Source organism: Aplidium turbinatum, chromosome 6, assembly GCF_918807975.1.
Source record: "Aplidium turbinatum chromosome 6, kaAplTurb1.1, whole genome shotgun sequence".
NCBI classification, from domain to species: domain Eukaryota; kingdom Metazoa; phylum Chordata; class Ascidiacea; order Aplousobranchia; family Polyclinidae; genus Aplidium; species Aplidium turbinatum.
The window spans coordinates 23,474,651-23,493,863 of NC_137477.1; the positions used below are offsets into that span (position 1 = coordinate 23,474,651).

The 19,213-nt window shown below is 39.2% G+C and overlaps 1 protein-coding gene across 1 annotated transcript in view; it reads left to right on the forward strand.

The window, feature by feature from the left end:
- LOC145771741 (E3 ubiquitin-protein ligase HUWE1-like) overlaps positions 1-19,213 on the forward strand; it is a 77,845-nt gene that overhangs the window by 44,674 nt on the left and 13,958 nt on the right. The window contains exons 39-67 of the mRNA XM_082583471.1: positions 269-394; positions 772-896; positions 1,256-1,462; positions 2,181-2,344; positions 2,475-2,679; positions 2,985-3,168; positions 3,742-3,931; positions 4,209-4,385; positions 4,619-4,659; positions 5,176-5,308; positions 5,519-5,649; positions 5,909-6,067; positions 6,480-6,554; positions 6,847-7,067; positions 7,387-7,609; positions 7,872-8,030; positions 8,417-8,492; positions 8,731-8,811; positions 9,045-9,224; positions 9,663-9,763; positions 10,015-10,078; positions 10,228-10,329; positions 10,653-11,076; positions 11,597-11,738; positions 12,020-12,161; positions 12,600-12,820; positions 13,133-13,217; positions 16,939-17,103; positions 18,695-18,778. Of these exons, the coding sequence (XP_082439597.1) occupies positions 269-394; positions 772-896; positions 1,256-1,462; positions 2,181-2,344; positions 2,475-2,679; positions 2,985-3,168; positions 3,742-3,931; positions 4,209-4,385; positions 4,619-4,659; positions 5,176-5,308; positions 5,519-5,649; positions 5,909-6,067; positions 6,480-6,554; positions 6,847-7,067; positions 7,387-7,609; positions 7,872-8,030; positions 8,417-8,492; positions 8,731-8,811; positions 9,045-9,224; positions 9,663-9,763; positions 10,015-10,078; positions 10,228-10,329; positions 10,653-11,076; positions 11,597-11,738; positions 12,020-12,161; positions 12,600-12,820; positions 13,133-13,217; positions 16,939-17,103; positions 18,695-18,778 (4,387 nt within the window). The remainder of the gene's footprint in view (positions 1-268; positions 395-771; positions 897-1,255; positions 1,463-2,180; positions 2,345-2,474; positions 2,680-2,984; positions 3,169-3,741; positions 3,932-4,208; positions 4,386-4,618; positions 4,660-5,175; positions 5,309-5,518; positions 5,650-5,908; positions 6,068-6,479; positions 6,555-6,846; positions 7,068-7,386; positions 7,610-7,871; positions 8,031-8,416; positions 8,493-8,730; positions 8,812-9,044; positions 9,225-9,662; positions 9,764-10,014; positions 10,079-10,227; positions 10,330-10,652; positions 11,077-11,596; positions 11,739-12,019; positions 12,162-12,599; positions 12,821-13,132; positions 13,218-16,938; positions 17,104-18,694; positions 18,779-19,213) is intronic.

Consider the following 19,213-nt stretch of genomic DNA (forward strand, 5'->3'; position numbering starts at 1 on the left):
ATTTTCTTTCTGTACATATCCATGCAGTACACACACGTCTGTTGCTAGATGACAGAACTGTATTTACTTGAAAGGACAACTTTTTATTTGACTTTTTGAACACTCACTTGTTTATCATTTGATGAATAACACTTTTGTAACGTCAATTAATGATGTAGAAAATGCAAACCAACCAAGCAAGCATCACTGTTGCATGTTTTTTGAACTGCTACAGCGAACTAATTCAAAGTCCTTTTATACACCCGAATATAATATTTTTCTGTGACAGATCAAAGATAAGTGTGAAAGATTGCTGAAAAGCTACAGTGCAGAAGAGACAGGCATATGGGTCAACGATGATGAGACCACAGATGGCTTGGCAACTCAAGCTCTTCTCTTTGCTCTTTTGTTTGAGGTAATTTGATATAAATGCAATTTTGTGTGCTGGATGATCGACTTAAACTAACAGCTTAAGCTTTTGAGATGAGTTTACAGTGATTTCGTTTCGCTGACTGCAACTTGGACTTGAATAAGTGTAGCGCTGGTTTAACAATAAACCTCCACAAATACCACGTAATATATTCATTAGCTGGAAATTGTGTAAAATTGCCAAACAATAGACACAACAAAATCTATCATTTGCAGTTAGCTGTTGTTGTGAACCTTTCCACCATGACATTTGTCTGTGTTTTTGCATATTTTGTTCACAAAATCATCGTTTTACTTCAATTTCACGTTGACATTGGATCAACTTTGAAATATTGCTTTTGTAAACCGAGTTTTTTATGCCAGGAAATGAAGGAGTCTTGTGCCCGGATCTTGAGTGAAACCCGTTTGATACCGTCCCTGGTCAATCTGCTGTCTCGTGCTGCCAGTTGGGCGCAGAAGAGCAACGCCGATGGGCAACCAACCCCAAAGTAAGTCGCATCCTCTTTGTTTCAACATCATTGAAACCTTTTGCTTGAATTTGAGTGAAGACTGTGACGACTGCTGCTGAGTGCTGACCCTTGTGCACTGGTTGCAAACCACGCACACGGAATAAAGTTGTCAACACAGACATTAAACTTCCAGTCTTTACTTTGTGCGAACGGCATCGCTTGCATCTTCTGCTTACACTAAACTTCAGTCAAAACTTTTGTGGTTTGAAAATAATTGCTTAATAAATCAAGCAGCAAATAAGAGTCAAGCAGCAAAACGACAAGGCCAGTCTCAGTCAATGCGACAAAACGTTGGATATTTTGTCGTGTGAGCTCAACAGACTAGTGATTGCTTGCAGATGGTTTTCCCCCATCATTCTTCTCGTTGACATGTACGAGCGTACTCGGGTGTGGCTGGGCTGTCGTCGGCAATTGTCGGAAAAGTATGCCGGACAGAAGCGCGAATGGAAGTGGTTTGACGACCGCTCTGGCCGCTGGTGCAACTACAGTCCTGCCAACCACAAAAGCATCGATGATGCGTACAAAGCCGGATTGCCAAGTGTCAGGTAGAAATGCTGCTTTGTTCAACTGGTGGTTAATTTTTTTAAAAATAAATTGCTTTCCTGCGATACGTTTTTGTGATGTTTGTTTTGTCATGAGCTTGACGTTGTACGATCTTTATTCTTTATTATACTCGGTGAGTTTATTTTTATTCGCTTTCGTTAAGTTTCTCAGGATTGTCAATATATTTGTATCGTTTTTGTTTTAAAAGATACATTTATATGTCTGAAAAATTGTTTGCTTGCTGCTGCAGAAGCGGTAGGTTGCTTGTTAAGCGATCTTTGTATAAAAGAAGGTTTCTTCCGCCAAAAACGATTTTCTTAAACGATTTGAACTCTAACCTTGAAATTGTCACGAGTTTTCACGAGATTCCAAAGTTAAGATATATTTTGTTCTGCTTTTCTATAAGTTTAAGACTTGGAGGGTGCTCACTGCTCATACTGCACCTGTAGCCCTAGAACGATTATAATACAAAATTGACACGCAACTATTGACCGCACATAAAAAGTCTTAACTCAGCGACACAAATATATTTTTTAGATCAGTGAGAATTGGCCAAAGATTAGAATATTAATAGCGCCAGTTTAATATCGACCTTTGTCCGGTTTAAACCGGTTTGACAAGGTTTGTTTAAATATTTTTGATGATTTGAGATCAACTATTAAAGTTTTGCGGATTTATTTTTAATACTTTGCATCGAGGAAAAAACGATTGTTTTCTTAGGTTTACCGCTGGAAGGCGAAGGTACACGATCAATTTCCATCAACTGATCCAATACAACGAAGAATCGGGCAACAGAAGACCCATCATGCCCACGTTCAAGTCGGACGATGCCAAAAAGAAGGAAACGGAAAAGAAAATACCAAAACCTGAAGGTTTGCCTTTGGGTGAGGTCTGATTGCTTTTCAAATTATACTGCAGATTGTATCGATCACTAAAAAGTTTCTTTTTCTTATTGTTCAAGCGTTAACGAAACGTGTTTTTTGCTTCGGCGTTTTCACGAGCATTTTTCAACAGACGAAACCATGGAAACCGATGTTGTGGCTGTACCGCCGCCACCGCAAGTCACACTTGAGAGCCTGCCTTCTACCTCCGCTGAGCCATACCAGTACATGCAGCTCAGCGAAGCAGAAATTGAAATGCTTGTTGTGGCGTGCACTGCCTTTATATGTCTACCAGTGGATGCCGACACCCTACATTCTTGTATGAGGCTGCTGTTGAGGTAATCCAATTAGCGATTTTTATGTTTTTATTCGAAAAACAGTTGTTTATCAATTTCAAGATATCCCAAAAGCAAAATAATTACAAAATTTAAATTGTCTTCATCGTCATAGTTTCCTTTTAGTTCAGAAAACGCTATTAATTGTTTGATCTACACTGAAAGCGGCAAAAGATTACATTTTTATTACTTTTTAAATCTCCGTATTGGAATGATTTCTGATGAACATGGTGGATCGTCTTTGGCTTATAGTTTTGCACGTTCTATTTGAGCCTCGATCTTTTATTGCTGTGTTTGCATTTCCGCAGGCTGACCCGAACGGAAACAGAAGAAGGCCACAAAAGGGCGATGTTGTTTGCTCAGCTAGGAGGAGCTTCTGCCTTGCTTCGACTGAAGAACCGTCATGGTTTCATAGGATTCGCTTCGTTGGCTACTCTCTTGCTGAGGCACATCATGGAAGACTACAACACTCTGAAGATAACCATGGATAAGGTTTAATTTTCTTGAATTGTTTTGGTAGATAGTCTTAGATGAGTCTCCTACAACGCAGCAGTTGTGAACTCAGCACAATACAGTTGAGGCAAGTGACAACTGAGCTAGTAACATTTCAGCAAGTGGCTGAGTTGGTAAATGATGAACCTAAGTAAGTAAAATCTGACCAAGCCAATACTTGGCATGTTACAGGTCAACAAGTTCAGTTTAGTAAGCAATGACCAAGCAAGTCCGATGCTAGGTGAAAATTTCATTTGCTGACTTGGGCAGTAGCCGAAATGTACTTGTTGAGTTGAAGCACTTGCTGAGGGGTCTGGTCCAACTACCGTCTTCGATGTTTTTTTGTTTTTTTTTACACTGAAGTATAATAAAGTTTGTTTTGCAGTTGTACAAAGTTGTATCGTATGCTTGTTATCATTTACAGAATGTTGAGATTCTCTATTTTCGTTTTAAAAGTGCATTTCTGATGCCAATAAGGTCTGATTTACATGTAACACCTTTAATTTTGTTCAAAAAATGGCATAGTTTCTGAAAGAGCTTCAGCAGTGATAACACTCGTACCTCATCTGGTAGACAATACGGAACATAGCCACCGCCGGAGCTGGAAATTCGAGTTGCGGCGTCAACAGCGGCAGCACAGGCAGCAGGGAGATGCACTACGTGTTGAGAGCATTGGCACCAGCCGCTTGCCAGCATCCAAAGTTGTTCTCCGAGGCCTGCTTTGAAAACATGCGCATCAACCTGCAAGTCCAATCATTGAGAAGTATGTTGCCCTTTTTTGGATGTTTTGGCCATAATCGATATGTTTTCTCATTATTATTTTATAAAATTGCAGCGTTTTCACGACGTTATCCAGTTAGCACAAAACGTTCTTTTTTACATTGCGTCAGCAGATGTTGATCAATGTAAAAATAGTTGGTTTTTCTTACTAGATAATAGAGTTCAGTTAAGTTTTATCAGGTGCTTTAAAAAAATTCAAATAACAGAATAGAGGATTTTTGTTATCCGTTTTTAAAAAATCTTCATCGGATATTTTCAAGATGTGGAGCCTCAGGAGGAGTCGCCGAATCTTCCAGAAGTAAAGACACTGAAGCCATCGATCAAAGTCGAGCAAGTCCACTACTCCAGCTTTCTACCTCCCGTCGTGGTGAACACGATCGAACAACTACTAGATGCCCTACCCGTCACAAACCAGGACTCAACCTCTGCATCAAAAGGTTGACGATTTTTCTCAATTTTCTTGCTTCGCATGCACAATGTAATATACAGTGTATTGTTCGCCGGCCGAATTCGGTTGTGTACTATTTTTTTTTTTATGCCAAAACTGTACACTGTACAGAGACAGTATTCATGCCATACGACTGACTGAAACAGCTTTTTTTAAAGCTGTTCTGTGTTTTCGATTTTTTATTTTGAACATTTGTGTAAAATGTTGAAATTGATTATTCAGGTTCCTCCCCCGCCAATAAAAAAGATTCAGCCTCAACCCAGGTATGTCGTGTTGAATTAATTTATCGTTTCCACCCATACAAATGAAATCTCCTTTCAAAATTAACAAATTTCATTGATTTTCTTTCCTAAGACCGCACAGAAACATTTTTTTCAAGTATTTGTGTTTATTGAACAACCCAGAAACTGAGAGTGAAATTGCTGCCTTGGAAGCGCAATCGCTCACATGTTAGATTCTCTAACTTCGCTTTTCCACTGCGTCTATTTAACGCCCATATAAATAATAAACACTATCAACACTACAAAAAGTGCTCAATGTCAAGCGAAAAAGCCCAGCAGAGCGAATTATATCAAATATAGTTGCTAGTCACCTAAAAACCTTTAGTCTGTTTCACTCTAATTGGGATCAGAATGTTCTTATTCAAATATAATGCATATTTAAATAAGAACTTTCCTATCTCATCTAAGGTGAAACACGTTGTAAAGGTTTTTAGGTGACTAGCAATTATATTTGTTATAATTCCATTATAATGTACTTACATTGGCGAACTTCTTCAGAGCCCTGCAGGGAATGACATTTTTTCGAATGGTAATTCGACTCTTGCGCAGCTGTTGGCAACGTCTAACGACGCAAAATCGAAAGAAGACAACTTTTTCGACCAACGGTCGTGTCCGTTGTTCAAGGCCGAAAGTGAGTGAATTGTTGAGATACTCCAAATGTAAACTGAGGCAATGAGGCATAGCATGATCTTAACAGTGAGATAATTTAAAATATTTAAATTGGGTGATGATGATCATGTGGTTCATGGGCTCTTCACGATGTCCAGATGGCCGAAATCACCGCCGCTTGCAACAGTCGACTGCCGATGTACATGTTTTTATAATGCTTTGTAACTTTCAGTGAACAAACCTTTGGTGACCAAGTCGTCCATTTTGCGACTTTTGGCCGAGCTTGTGCGATCATATCCTTCATGCGCTACGCTGGTCGCAACTCATCAGTACAAAGCTGGCATCTCCTCTCTCATCAAACATGTACGTTACGTTTATCAAAACTTTTGTGGCGATACTCAGTCTCACTAAAAGTTGCCGTTTCACATCACTTCAGTGTTTACCGAGGGTCATTTTACATTGTTTTTACGTCGTTTCAAAGTGTTCCAACATTGAAACAACATAAAAAGGCAATTTTGGTTGGCTAGATCGTTTCAGTTAGTTTAATTGTGTCATTGATGTTCATGTTGCAGTACTACAATGCAGGAAAGCTAGCACTTAGTAACGTTATTTCAACGTTCAGGATTGCACCGCTCTGTCGTTCATTCTTGATCATTTACTTGTTCCCTGGTCCGAAAGTGGAACAGAAGACACCACTGCCGCTGCTGGATCATCACCATCCTCGTCCACTTCCGTCACTGAAGCTCGACTTCCAACTTCCTTTGCTGCGATTATGCGATCTGTAATTTCATTTTTATTTTGTCGAGCTTCAGATATTTTTGCGATTTGTTATTTTAAATCAGCGATTTGTAGAAACAACTCTCCTAAGAATTCGTTAGAAATGCAACAAAATAACGATACAAAGTAATGTGAAATGCCGCATTGGTACAATTTGTTGAACTTATCATTTTGTTTATCCCAACGACTTTTGAAGGGTTCCGGGTCGTGTTGCAGCTTGCATTGGTTGCTGTACTTCTTAAGGCGTTTAATTTCAAGTAGTTTTTCAAAATTAATAATATAATAATCATGTTTTGATTTTGCACCCTACGAATAAGAATCTACGTTATGTAACAAATGCATTTTTTTTATATAAGCCAAATAGGTTGAGTTGAAGTTTGCTGTTCATAACGTAAAACCCTAAAACACTGTTGTAGCCCACACAATTTATTGGCAAGGGAACCAACCTACTCCGCCATCTTCCAACTGCCTGCTGTGGTACCCAACGGAGTGTAAGACATTTTGATTGCTCTAACAATGCTATATAAAAAATTAATAATGTAATAATCATGTTTTGATTTTGCACCGTACGAATAAGAATCTACGTTATGTAACAAATGCATTTTTTATATAAGTTTTTTTTTGCGGCATTCAGTAACTCCGTTGTCATGATGTTCTTTCCAGTCAATAAAATTGGCCCTTTTCACATTGATTCAACGTCTGTAGATGTCGAATAAATGTAAAAAGGGGCGATTTTGTTGACTGGGTTATTGAAAACCTGACCAGCAACTCCTTTATATGAAGGATTCTGAAGAAAATAACGAGCCCTGGGACAAAGACTGCCCCGCCCTGGCCAGGGTCTTCTTGGCCTGTCTCGCTGTGTCCCACCCTGTCACCGGTACCACTGGTGCGGACGCTCACGCCACTTTGGTGACTGAGTTGAAGTCGGCTTTGGCTCGAGCGGTCCATGTGCCAGAGTCCCCACAGAAGCACTCCAAGTTGCGAGCTCTGCTGGGCATGATCACGTGAGTTTTGAGAGATAGCAAAACCTTAACGAGCGTCACATTTTGTATGAGTTGAACTTTGAACCTTGATAAAGAATACCGATGTTTATCACCTGTGGTTACGATTTTGTAAAAGGTTATCAGGTTGACATTTTAATTTTACGTTATACCTTATAACCTGTTCTGATGACAATTTTCTGTGATTTCAATCATCCATAATTTTAGAAGTGGTTGGATTTTCTTAGAGGGGATGCTCGAATGGCAAATTGATTTCAAATTGAAAACAATAAACAACATCGCTGTCGCTTGGCGTTTAATTGCATTGCATTGGCCGCAACAGGACGATTATAGAGTGCACGTCGAAGTCTTCCAACCCGCAAAACCGACGCCCGATCGGCCGCCAACAGATCCAAGATTCGACTCCCGATCCCACCACAGGCCACATCCCGAAGCTGATGATCCGCAGAGGTCTGGCCTCGGACCTGGCCAAAGTTCCACACTTCATAGACCTCGGTTCTTCTGAGATGGCTGACACTGTCAATGCAGCTTTGAGGCCGTTAGAGGTGATGCCTGAGAGTTTCTGTTCGGCATTTTGCGGTTTGCTTTTCTATCTTTGTTGTGCTAAAACTAGCAACAATTTAAAAAAAGCAAAGCGCACGAAAAAAGTCAATTTCAGCGTTTTTTTTTTTTTATCGCCGCTTGCCTTAAAATTAAGCCACTGATCTCATTTAAGTCTTTTTCGTTGTAACGTCATTTCAAAATAAATTTACGTTTTTGAGAGAGAAAACTGTTCGCAATCTTCACCAGTTGTCTAATAACCTTTAGGTTTTAACTCGTTGGACGAGCCTGTCAGCCACAGGCACAGGTGCTAACAAGCCACAAGGCAGCGATGCAAAGAAGAATGCAGACGATGCATCGACTTCTCAAAACCAGACGCAGCCACAAGCCATTGCAGAGGAAGCTGAAGAAAGCGCCGTCAATGCGGTGAGTTTATACGCGCTCTAAATCTAGACTGCAAAAAGTTGTTTTGACAAGGAGGAAGGGAAGGTATATGTTTTTTTTTAAGTTGTTAGATTGCTAAAATTGACCAGTACACGTAAGTTTTAATGCCTGATTAATTATTTTTATCATCATAAAATTTTGACGTTTGTTACTTTATTTTTGTTGTGTAATGATAATAGTACGGCCAGCTTTGGGCCACTGGTTAATTGAACAAAATCGATTGCTTGGCATTACAAGTAAATTTAAGGCCAAATTTTGTAAAACAAAGTTGTGTTGTGACTGATCTGGTACAAGGCCAGAGATACCACCGTGGCGTCGGTTGAAATGTGATGCAGGATTTGTGTAAACTTGATGTCTCTTAACGTCAGGATTGGCAAGCTCATGACGAAACAAGCCAAAACACCCCTTCAGCTGACCAAGACGCACTTGAAGCTGATGTCGAAGGTAGATTTTTGTTGTGTTTTCGTATTTCTTTCAAAGTTCATACTAATTACAATATAATCACAGGATTTTAGGGATGATTTGAGTATTAAGATACAACTTGATTAAAACTACTTTACCACTTTTTAAGGTATAAAATATTTATCACTTATTGGTTTGGCCAAAGGTTACTGTTTCAGCGTTAATCCAGTTTAATCCAGCCTACATTGTAATAGCTCACTTTTGTTGTATCTTCTCGCAGACAACATTTCTGACGAGTACATGGATGTGCTGGTTGGTGACAATGTCAGCCAGGAGTCGGATTTGCAGTACCTTGATGCTTGTAAGTCACGCTGTGGTCATTTTCTTATATGAATCTCGTAATATAAACGTAAACCATAAATTTTTGTCATATTAACGTAGAACTTGACCGATAGGACATACATCGAAGTTCTCAACTCGACTACATTCGTCGTTTGAGTTTGATTTTGAACCAAGAACATTTTGGAATATCCAGTGAACAAAGTTATTAAAACCATACCGTAGTATAGTTAACAAAATGTTTTATCTCCTCAGCCGAAGATCAACCTCTTGTGCAAGAGGACGTCTTCATGGAGCCGATGTCAGGTCACGACAACGATGGAAGTCCATCTGATGTCGAAGTGGTTGTACGTGGAACAAGGATCAATTCGACTGGAGGAGTTGACACGACACAGATTGAGCAGGATGAGGATAGCAGGAGCAGGGGTGCAGTAGGTTGGTCACCTCACGATTAAGGATGTGGATCGTGTTTCTGCGCTTGTTCATTTAAAAACACATCTTAAAAGAAACTTGTTTTATTTTTTTTCAACAAAATCATAGTCTTTTGAATATTACGAGCATTTTTGACGTGTTTATTGAGCGATATCCGAAGACCGGTACGCTGGCCAAGGATTTGAATTCAAACTCGCAAAGGGTTTGAATCCGACCCACAATCTTTCTTTAGAATGCAATAGATTGAGTTTCACTTTTAGCAGCATGATCTTTGTGTGGAATATCAGTTTAGCTTTGACCGTTTCTTCAGAATACTCAGCATTTTAGTAATTTCATCTAAATTCTTATGCAAGAATTGTTTCATCTCTATTTTTCTAGATTTTAATTTTCTTTGAAAAATCACTTCAAATGGCTTTGCTACTGTCACTGTTATATGTGCAGCTTTGGAAGACATTAGTCAAGATGAAGATGACGACATTGCCGATGACACAATCAACGGTGACGACACCAGTGACGAAAGTGACCATGACGACGATCAGGATGTATGACGTCGCTTCAAACTTTTCCTAAACAAAAATACGTGTTTAGTTGTATGGACTTTTTGTTGCAAATAGCAATTGAATCCTTTATTCTAACATCCTGCCAGTCTAGTTCACTTCACAATTCAAGTTCACTTAGTGCGACACGACTTGGCGAACAGTCACAATTCAGTAAGCTGCTCAGAGCATTGTTATTTCGCAGCCTTTTTAGGAGAGGATTTCTTTGAATGAAAATTTTGTTGAAACTTTTCTAGGATGATGACGACCTTGGTGATGACGACAGTGGATCGGACATGGACAACCACGATGCGGATGATGGTAAATTGACGTTGTGTTATTGTTATTCAGCGTAATGATCTGCACTCAAAGTTACATATTATTTTAATACCCAAAGGATTTCAACGCAGTTATATGGACTTGTTGGCTTCTCGAACTTGTTAAAAGTTTTGTTTTTCCTTTTTCTTAAGGTTACGGCGGCGATTTGACTTACGATACTTTCGTCTACGATCTCATGTCAGGCGAGCAGCCGGAAAATGATTTATTCATTCACCTAGAAGACATTTTCGGAGGTTTGTTGTAACTGCTTTGAATGGATCTTTTTCAGCCGTTTATCCGGTCATTTTTTACATCAATTCAACGTCTGCAGACGATGTATCAATGTAAAAACCCTGATTTGTTGGTTGACATACAAGTCGGAGAGTGGTGTACTTTGCGGACATTCGGTTACTTGCGTACCTAGTAATTGCATATCCCATATGTCACATAAATATGAATACAGCTGTCAACATATTGTAGATATTTGTCAAGGTCGTGATTAATTTTCTCGTCTAATAGTGAAATTTGTTTGCGTGAAATCAATGTGTTTATTCACTGTTCATGTTTTGTATGTCAGGTGCACGCATGCCTCGCCAGTTGATCCCCATGAACGACATGGGAGGAAGACGAATCGCGCTCCCTGTTGTGGTCCACGGCGACGATAACAGAAACAACGCCGACTCTGCTCGCTCCATACCACCACCGCCCGGCACAGTAACCGCCTGCCATCCTCTGCTCGTGCGCCATGCCAACCACGCGCAAGTCACCGACGGCAACGCGGCGCCCGGGGCCGCACGAGCTCAGGGCCAGTCGTTTAGTGGTCTTGGTACGGGTGGCCAGTCCTCGACCGATCGATGGAACCACCGTGTCGGAAGAAGCACTGTAGCAGGAACGGACGCGTCAGAACGAGCCAGGACAGATAATTCCGGTCATAACCACACCATCCATCTTCATTACACCGTCAACAGGCAGCCCAGAAGCACACCAATGGTCTTACAGAGGTAGGAAGTGTGATTCTTTTCATACACCGCACAAAAGGTGATCAAGCCCCAATTACTAACAAGTTCTTTTAAACGGTTATTTTAAATGCGTTTTAATATTTTTTTTTTACTTTAGTTTCATCTTGTTTCCTATGCTTGCAATTGTGATCTGGTGGTGTGAAAGCCATACCCACATCATTATTACGAAGCTTGTTTTCCTAATTATGTCCTATCTTACCAAATGATGATATGCGTGCACAGGAATATTAGTGTTGGCACCCTCGCAATAAACTGTTCAATTTTTTTGTTAAATTTTATACATGACACCAGTTGACCACCCAGTAAGGTAGTTACGCATGGTAAAAGTACGCATGGTAGTTAAGCATTACGCATGGTAAAAGTATTACGCATTACGCAGGTAAAAGTACGCAGGTAAAAGGTAAGCATTACGCATGGTAGTTACGCATGGTAAGGTAGTTACGGTGGTTCACCACAAATTGTCAGTGTTAAAAGAAAACATTTATTTTATTCTTTTTTCTAGATTGCTTGGTCCTTCCGTGGCGCAAAATATCCTCCAGATTTCCAACACTCTCTACAATGAAGGAGGTGGAAGAATACAAGTACCTTTGAATCCCGAAGACATCAGCCATGCATCGGATGACATCGTCGATGGCTTGTTCTTGGTGAGTTCTTCGGGATCACTATTATGAATGTTCACAAAATTCGGTTGTTTGCAAAGTAACCACTTCTGATCAGCATAAATGTGCTTAGTGTTACAATAGACCAGAATCACTCGTGGGGCTTAGCCCGTGAAGTGTGGCACTCAGCTTATTTAAACCTTGCGGAATTCCTCTGTTGTTGACGGAACCGGTCGCCTTTACTTAAAATCTGGGTCAACACTGGTGTGGTTGATGATCGAAATTTAGAAATTAAAAAGATGTGAAATTGATCCTTTGCGTTACAGGACAGCATGTTTCAATATCAAAGTGGACTGATGGCCAACCCCACTGCTGCCACTGTGCCTGATAATGTGCCTTCGTCCTTGGCGAGATGGGTGGAAGAAAGCTGTGTGTTAGACGCCCATAGCCTTTATGACAGAATGGCACGTAAGTTGGCGATATTGTTAATGGTAACGATAGTGTATGGTTATGTATTTCTGTCCGTCTTAAAACAGATTTTTGCATTTGGTCAGCTGTCACCAGGAGCGAAAATATTTCAGATTTGGTGTCGTATATCGCGAAATTTTTATGTTGTGAAACATTTGCTTTTCTTTAAATTTTTCAAAATATTTTGTGTTGTGTCGACATCAACGCTTTGTTTCGTTTCGTCTAATATGCTCCAATTATTACCTATTTTTAATGGTATGTCCAAGAGTATGGTATTTACTTTCTTTTAAACGTACTCGCAATCTTCATGAGAAACTTGTAAATTTCAATGTTCCATGTTGTTTTGTGTACTTGGTATTACTTGTCCGTTAGATGGAATTGCTTGTGAACCTTGACCTAGCTTCACAACCGAGATAACAATTGTTTTTTTTTCTACAGTGATCAAGGACGACATCGTGGAACATCTGCTGAAAATTGGAAAGGAAGAGTTGGAGGAGAGAAAGGAAAAGAGAAAGAAAGAGAAAGCCGAGAAGCAAAAGGAAGAGGAAAGAAAGAAAAAAGAAAGAGAGGAAAAAGAGAAAGAAGAGAAGGCACAACATGAGCAAAACGCGAGAGAAACCGCAGCCGAAGCCGACCAATCAACAGCTACCGCAGAGCAGGTATTACATCAATCTGGTCAAGCTTGAGCTTTTATTGTAATAATTGCAGTTTTTTCAAATTGATAAGTCTCCTTAACTTTCAGATGGGGAAACATTATTGCTCTATTTAGCAACTTGGCACAAGTAAAAAACGAAAAGCAGGTCTCCCTCATACCAAGTTGAACTAATTGTCAGGGTTAAGAATTCTAAAAGTTTTGCGAGTTTTAAAAGTGGCTAAAGTTGTATTGACTACAAAACAAAGTTCCACTTCAATAATAATTTACAGTTGCTCAACTAGGTACGTTGCTTACATTCATGATACTTATTTTCTAGATAATCTCTGTTAGTACACCCACAATTTCAACCCCATCCAACACCCCTGTTGCCACAAGACCTGATTCACCGACTGTCACTACAGGTAAGTGATTTTGCGATTATTTACTGCCTGCCCCTTGTGCAACATTGTAGTTGAAAAGAGGACGTTTTAAATTATGTTGTCATGTCAGCGATTTGCACTTCGCTGGTGCGGTCTGCCATAAAAACAAAAAGCGAAATATTTTACTTGAGATCACGGCCAGAAAAAGGTAAAAGTCAAGATGATTAGAACTTCCAACTCTCACCAGCCTGACTAAGAATCAAAATTAAACTTTGTTGATCGATTCATTGACAAAACAATATTCGAGAATAGAATATTCCGCACGCTGTTAGACTCTATTACGTTGCGTGGTGTCGTATGTGCTCAATGCAGCGAAATCATCTTTTGAACAAAGCTTTGTCAGCGTTGTCTTTCTTATGAGGACGTGAAACTTAGCTGAAATGTCCGTGCTGCAAGTGATGCACTTCGCTTCTTGAATTTATTCATCACAATTCGTCGTTTTGAACAACGATACAGAAATTTCGTATTTTCTGCTTGTTTTTGTAAGTAACTGTTTTACCTGCTGGGTTTCGCTGAATATAGAGCAGTTCTTGAAGCATCGCGTCCATCTACGTCTTCCCAGTTATCCGTTATGGTTATTTGATCCTATTGTTTCATGATTTACGAACTGTTTAGTAATTTTATGATGTTGACCTCTATCGTGCAAGGATGTTTGTGCACTGTAAATACAACAAGCACTTTTGAACAGAGCGGACAGCATTTACCTTTACCAGACGAATGAGGGAATGTTTGACTCTTGCCATGTTGAGGTAGTAGGTTACGCAGTTTGCGTCAAATGATTTTCGGACGTGGGAGATAACTGTGCAATCTGCTACCTTCATGGCTTCAGTCGCTCTCTTCGGTTTCGATTCGCAGCATTTTAGTTTGAAAGTTGCGTTGCGCAGTCATGTCAATGACGGGCAGGCATTTATATTTTTCACATTATTCAGTTATTTCCGGTTCAGCAGTTTTATCGTATTTGCATGCAACATAGTCAGTCTTGCTGATTTCTAACTGAGGTAGTGGATTCTGTAGTAGACCGCCAATCATATCTGGCTTCTGGAGTTAACTGCGCGATCTACCATCTCGTTAGCAATCTGCACTATCTTCGAGCTTTTATGAAGAGAAGATATACCAACAGCTGAAGCTCATTTGAAACTCCCCTGGACCTAAGAGATAAAACTAGGGCTGTGAAATCGGAAAAAAATATACGATTCCTGTTCTTCAATTTTCAACGGGCTGAGGTTGCAAGTTTGTTTTCAGGGTTGCCAGATTTAAAATTTTAATTTTGGTTAAAATCACCATTTTGTCTAGTTTTTGGCGAGACTTTCACAAGAGCGGTAATTAGGCTATATTAACTGATATTATCGTAGTATATTTCATACGTTATCGTCTTTATTTTTTGTTGCGAAAGCATTTTTGTGCGAACTATGTGAGCCTGCTGTCGTTGAAAGATTTCATTGCCTGCTGTACATGCAATGATTTAAACCTGCTGTCTATGGGTATACAAAAAAAATTCTCTATTATGACGCTGAAACGTTGACTGTACATCCGTGATAGAATTCAGATCTCAGAAAACCAGTCGTGTTTTGACTGTTTCTGCGATGTAATAATGGACAGTCTTGGATTGCTGGCGTTTAATTTCGGTCTGATTTCTGACCGTTCAAAGACAGCAATCCATATACAGACATTTCTTTTGTTTTTTAATCTTCAACCTGTTTTGAAGGATCATGTCTGGGCCAGAAATTTAGCCTATCTGTCCGTTTTGCCATGGTTATGGTGAATGGTTCAAATTTAGAAAATTTAACATTTTGTCTTGATTTGTCTCAAAAGTCTACATCTTTCAGCTGTAGTAGAGCACGTGACTTGGGATGGTTGTTGAAAAAAAAGTTTTTGGTTATAACAAAGTAGAATGAAATCAAAACAAAGAAGAAGTGTCGAAATAAAATAGTTCAAAATATTTTGTTTTCAAATATTCCTTCATCTGATCAAATGTCCCTTCACCAGACATACTAGAGTAGTGAGCTTACTCTGTCTTATGAAGTCTAAATAGTGGTGAGAGGGCTACTCTTTATCATCGAAGAATATTTGACAAATAATTCACAAAAGGATCCTCGAATCCTCGTTCTTTCATGCCGAGTCGGAATCGTATATTTTTACCGACTTCCCTGGTTCTATAAAAACCTTTCAACTTCATCACTTTGACTTTGCAGCCCTGAAAAAGCAACACCAAGTTTTGTTTGTTATTGGTTACGTAACTTGTCACCCAAACATAAGAGATGATGTTGATATGTCATGAATTTAGAGGATAAATCACTTGTTTCTGAGGTTTTACGATTAAAAAACGATTTTTGGTGCACATATCATTAATCTACAATCTCATTAGCTACTGTTTAAAACAAAATTAGTTAAAAACCAGAAACTTACAAGGTCGTCACTTAGGTACAGAACTATTACTCTCCATGAAGGCCCGGCACAAACATTGGACCATCTATTCTACAATCTACAGTCTACAAATTTTTGTTTCGATAATCACTAATCAGTGATGTCCATTATCTTGAGTCTTTTCCTCAGATTTTCAAACTAGAGTATTTCTCTCCAAAGTTGATGTGCTCGTATTTCATGTGTTTTCCGGTTAAGCAGAGTTGGAAAGCGGTTGATTAAAGCTTTTCAAGTGTGTACGGAATTGACAACTGCACTGCATGCCATACTGAGCATTGAAATTTGCAAAGTTTGGTTTAAAGTTGACAACAATAAATGAAAAGCAGGTGTAGTTCTAACTTAGTATGGCCTCGATGATCAGTACAAAATTGAGGTAGTAGGTTATGCTGTTTTGGTTATACACCCCGGGAGATACAGCGCAGCCTACTAGCTCTTAACTGTACGGATTGCCCGCAAGCAGCCATCCAGCAAAAGCAGTGTTTTTTGAAACATTAGTCAAATGTCTTTGACATTGTAACTTCAGTTGCCTTTTCATCATCAAATGATAAATTCTATCTCGGATTGAGGTAGTATGTTATATCAGTTTTTTATACTTTTATACGGGAGATAAACTGATAACCTACTGTCTTATCTGAGTCGTATGCTATCTTCAATGTTCTACGCTACCTCAACTGGGCCTGAGAATGATGACAGCAGTCAGTCAGGTGGAACGGGTTTCCTTTTTCTATTTTGTTGACGCTTAGGTTGACACACGCTTCGGAGTTTCAGACGCAAATGTAAATCGCCATTTATGGTTTGTGGTTTTTAGCATGGACAGGCATGGTGAAGAAGCAGCGTACAGCTTATTTTACAACTCCATTCCGCTTTCTAGAAGTTTAAAAATTTAAAAAGTTCATTTTATCTTTTCATTGTGCTGTTATTTTGAATCAGGAATCGCAAATTTTTCAGGAAGTCTTCTGCTTTGTTTGGTGCGAGGTAGTAGGTTATGCAGTTGGGCTGTGTTATTTTTTCAGCTGGAGATAACTGTGTAATTTGCTTTCTCAACCGCACATAGCGCTTTCGTCACTTTATAAAATACTTTTCCTCTACAACAGCACTTTGTCAACTATGTCTTATGCAAATATATACACTTGTTTTGTAATCGTAATCACTAAACAGTTCAGCACTTCATAATCTTGAAACAATATCCAGCTTCATTTTTTGCCCAATTTCCATACAAATGAACCGTGTATGACATTTCTTGGCTTATCTCCTACTGTATATCCCTCAATGTCAATTGCAGCTACTGAACGGGCCCCGGCTATCAACGCTCTGCAACAAGCGAGTTCTTCTCTATTGGCGGTCAGTGGTCAATTGGAAGGATTAAGCTTCAGCTTGCAACAAGCCCGTGGTCAAGCTACGGCGGACGAGCCTGCAGTTTCTGCTGACACCGCTGCCACATCCCAAGGTAAAATTTTCCTCAGTATGGTAATCAACTAGATTCTAGAGGCTTGGCTGCTATTTCCGCGTAGTGAAGCACGACTCAACACGTAGTCTTTCCCAACTCATCGGTTTTCATGTATTTCCAGCCAATATTTCATCTACTTTCCGCTTTTGAAGCTGTAAACCTAGTAAGAGTCCAGTTTTAACCCGGTGACGCCAACGTCATCCATACTATAATATATGGTTGTCAAATAACTTTCAGTGTGCATGTACAAAGTAAAACAAACGCTCGAATATATCACCAACTTTACTAGTAATGCTACATGACTGACTGTAACAAGTCTTGCCTGATCACGAGCTACTTTCTTTAATTGATTATTCGGATGGTATGTTAAAAAAAAAACGACTAATTTGCGGTCTGGGATAGTGGTTGGTTTCCTTACACAAAAGTAGCTTTTCTGCAGCAACAATCGGTGCTAACACCTTCACTCGGCATCAAATTTTCGGCTTCAGGATTTTCCGCTTTTGTTGTTACCTCCCATATCCAATCTTCTATCAATGTAACAGTTCAAATATTGAACGGGTGATGCAAATACTTATTTGTGATGTCGAATTTAACATGACAATTACTCAAGAAGCGTTGTGTAGTGCCGCTTTAAATTACGTTTTTGATATGCAATTTTTTTTTCGACTGTTGATACGGCATGTATCAAGACTGGTGTTATTTGAAAGGAAGTAGCATGAACTTCATAATAAATTGAAGTGGTATTTTAAAGGAAAGTTCTAAAATTAGGTTGTCGTGTGTGTATGCAAACGATGCTTGATTCATTTTAATGTTTAGCATTTTACTGCTTCTGTAGGCATTTGACTGTGTTACTGGATATTCAAATGTCCGGCTCAATTTTTATTAATAACTCAAGCAAAATTTGCACGAAATAAAAGCAATGAATTCATCAACCCATCAAAGTAATGATCTTTTTAAATTTTATATGGTTTTTAAATTTAAGCATCTTTTAAATCACATAACCTGAAAATTTCGGCTGGTTTAGAATCTTGTAAGGTTAAAACGTGCCCCAAATTCCACCAGCTACAACTGCTGAATTTTTCGTTTTTCAAACAAAACTATCCCAACTCCGCGGTGAAAAACTGTCAACTCTGATTAGACTTACACCTTCATTGCAGCTGGTAAATATTTACATTAATATATATAACAGTTTTTGACATTAAAACAACAAAAGTTGTATGAGTAGCCTTCCCCATGCTGAGCTGAGGTATTAAATTTTTGCCTGAGGTTACTATCGTTCAAACGCGTGGCTGAAAGTGGCGGGAAGCCATCGAACCATACAGGCGATCTGGTTTGCACTGTAGTTACCTTCCTTAGGGCTGTTGGGAGTCGTGAGAAGATCACGTTTTTTTTGTTGAATCAAGACAACTAAACATTGAATCAACGTACGCCTTGGGTTGACTTTGGCTGAGTTCAAAAACGTAATTTTGTGAAAAATCCCATGAGTTACAAACTGTTATCTCAGTACGTGGTTAGAAATAGTTTACTGTTGAAGTTAATGCTTGTCTCTTTATCGATTGTTTGGAATTTCTTTATTTTTTTACTTTTTTAGCTGCTAACGAAGTTGTGATTACCTCCAGCTCAAACATTGCGCCTGTGACTACTTTCTCCCAACAAACGACCTCCAATAATCAAGGTAGAATATTGATTTGTCCATTGCTGCTTTACCTTTATTCATACTGAGTACACAAACAAAAACTGAAATAAAATCAGGACATCCTATATTTCAGGGTTCTCAAACCGCAGCGAAAATTCAATGCAGCTTGAAAGTTTGTATGGTAAATACACATGTTTCGATTCAAAAACGGTAAATTTTTCTTTGGCAAATCGGCTTAAAAGGGTTTGAAGTACCAATGTTCTAGTAACTAGTCAAACCGTATTTTCTCTCATATTACCATGGGTCTGGGTTCACTCTTATGATCATTGGCTAAATGCTGTTGCGCTAAACCAGTGAACTGTATCCTTTCCATGTTTACATCAACCATTTTCCTTCCTTGGAAATTTGTGGGAAACAGTGTTGATCATATCTCTAAACGAAACTCCACAAACAAGTGAACACACCTTGTAGAAA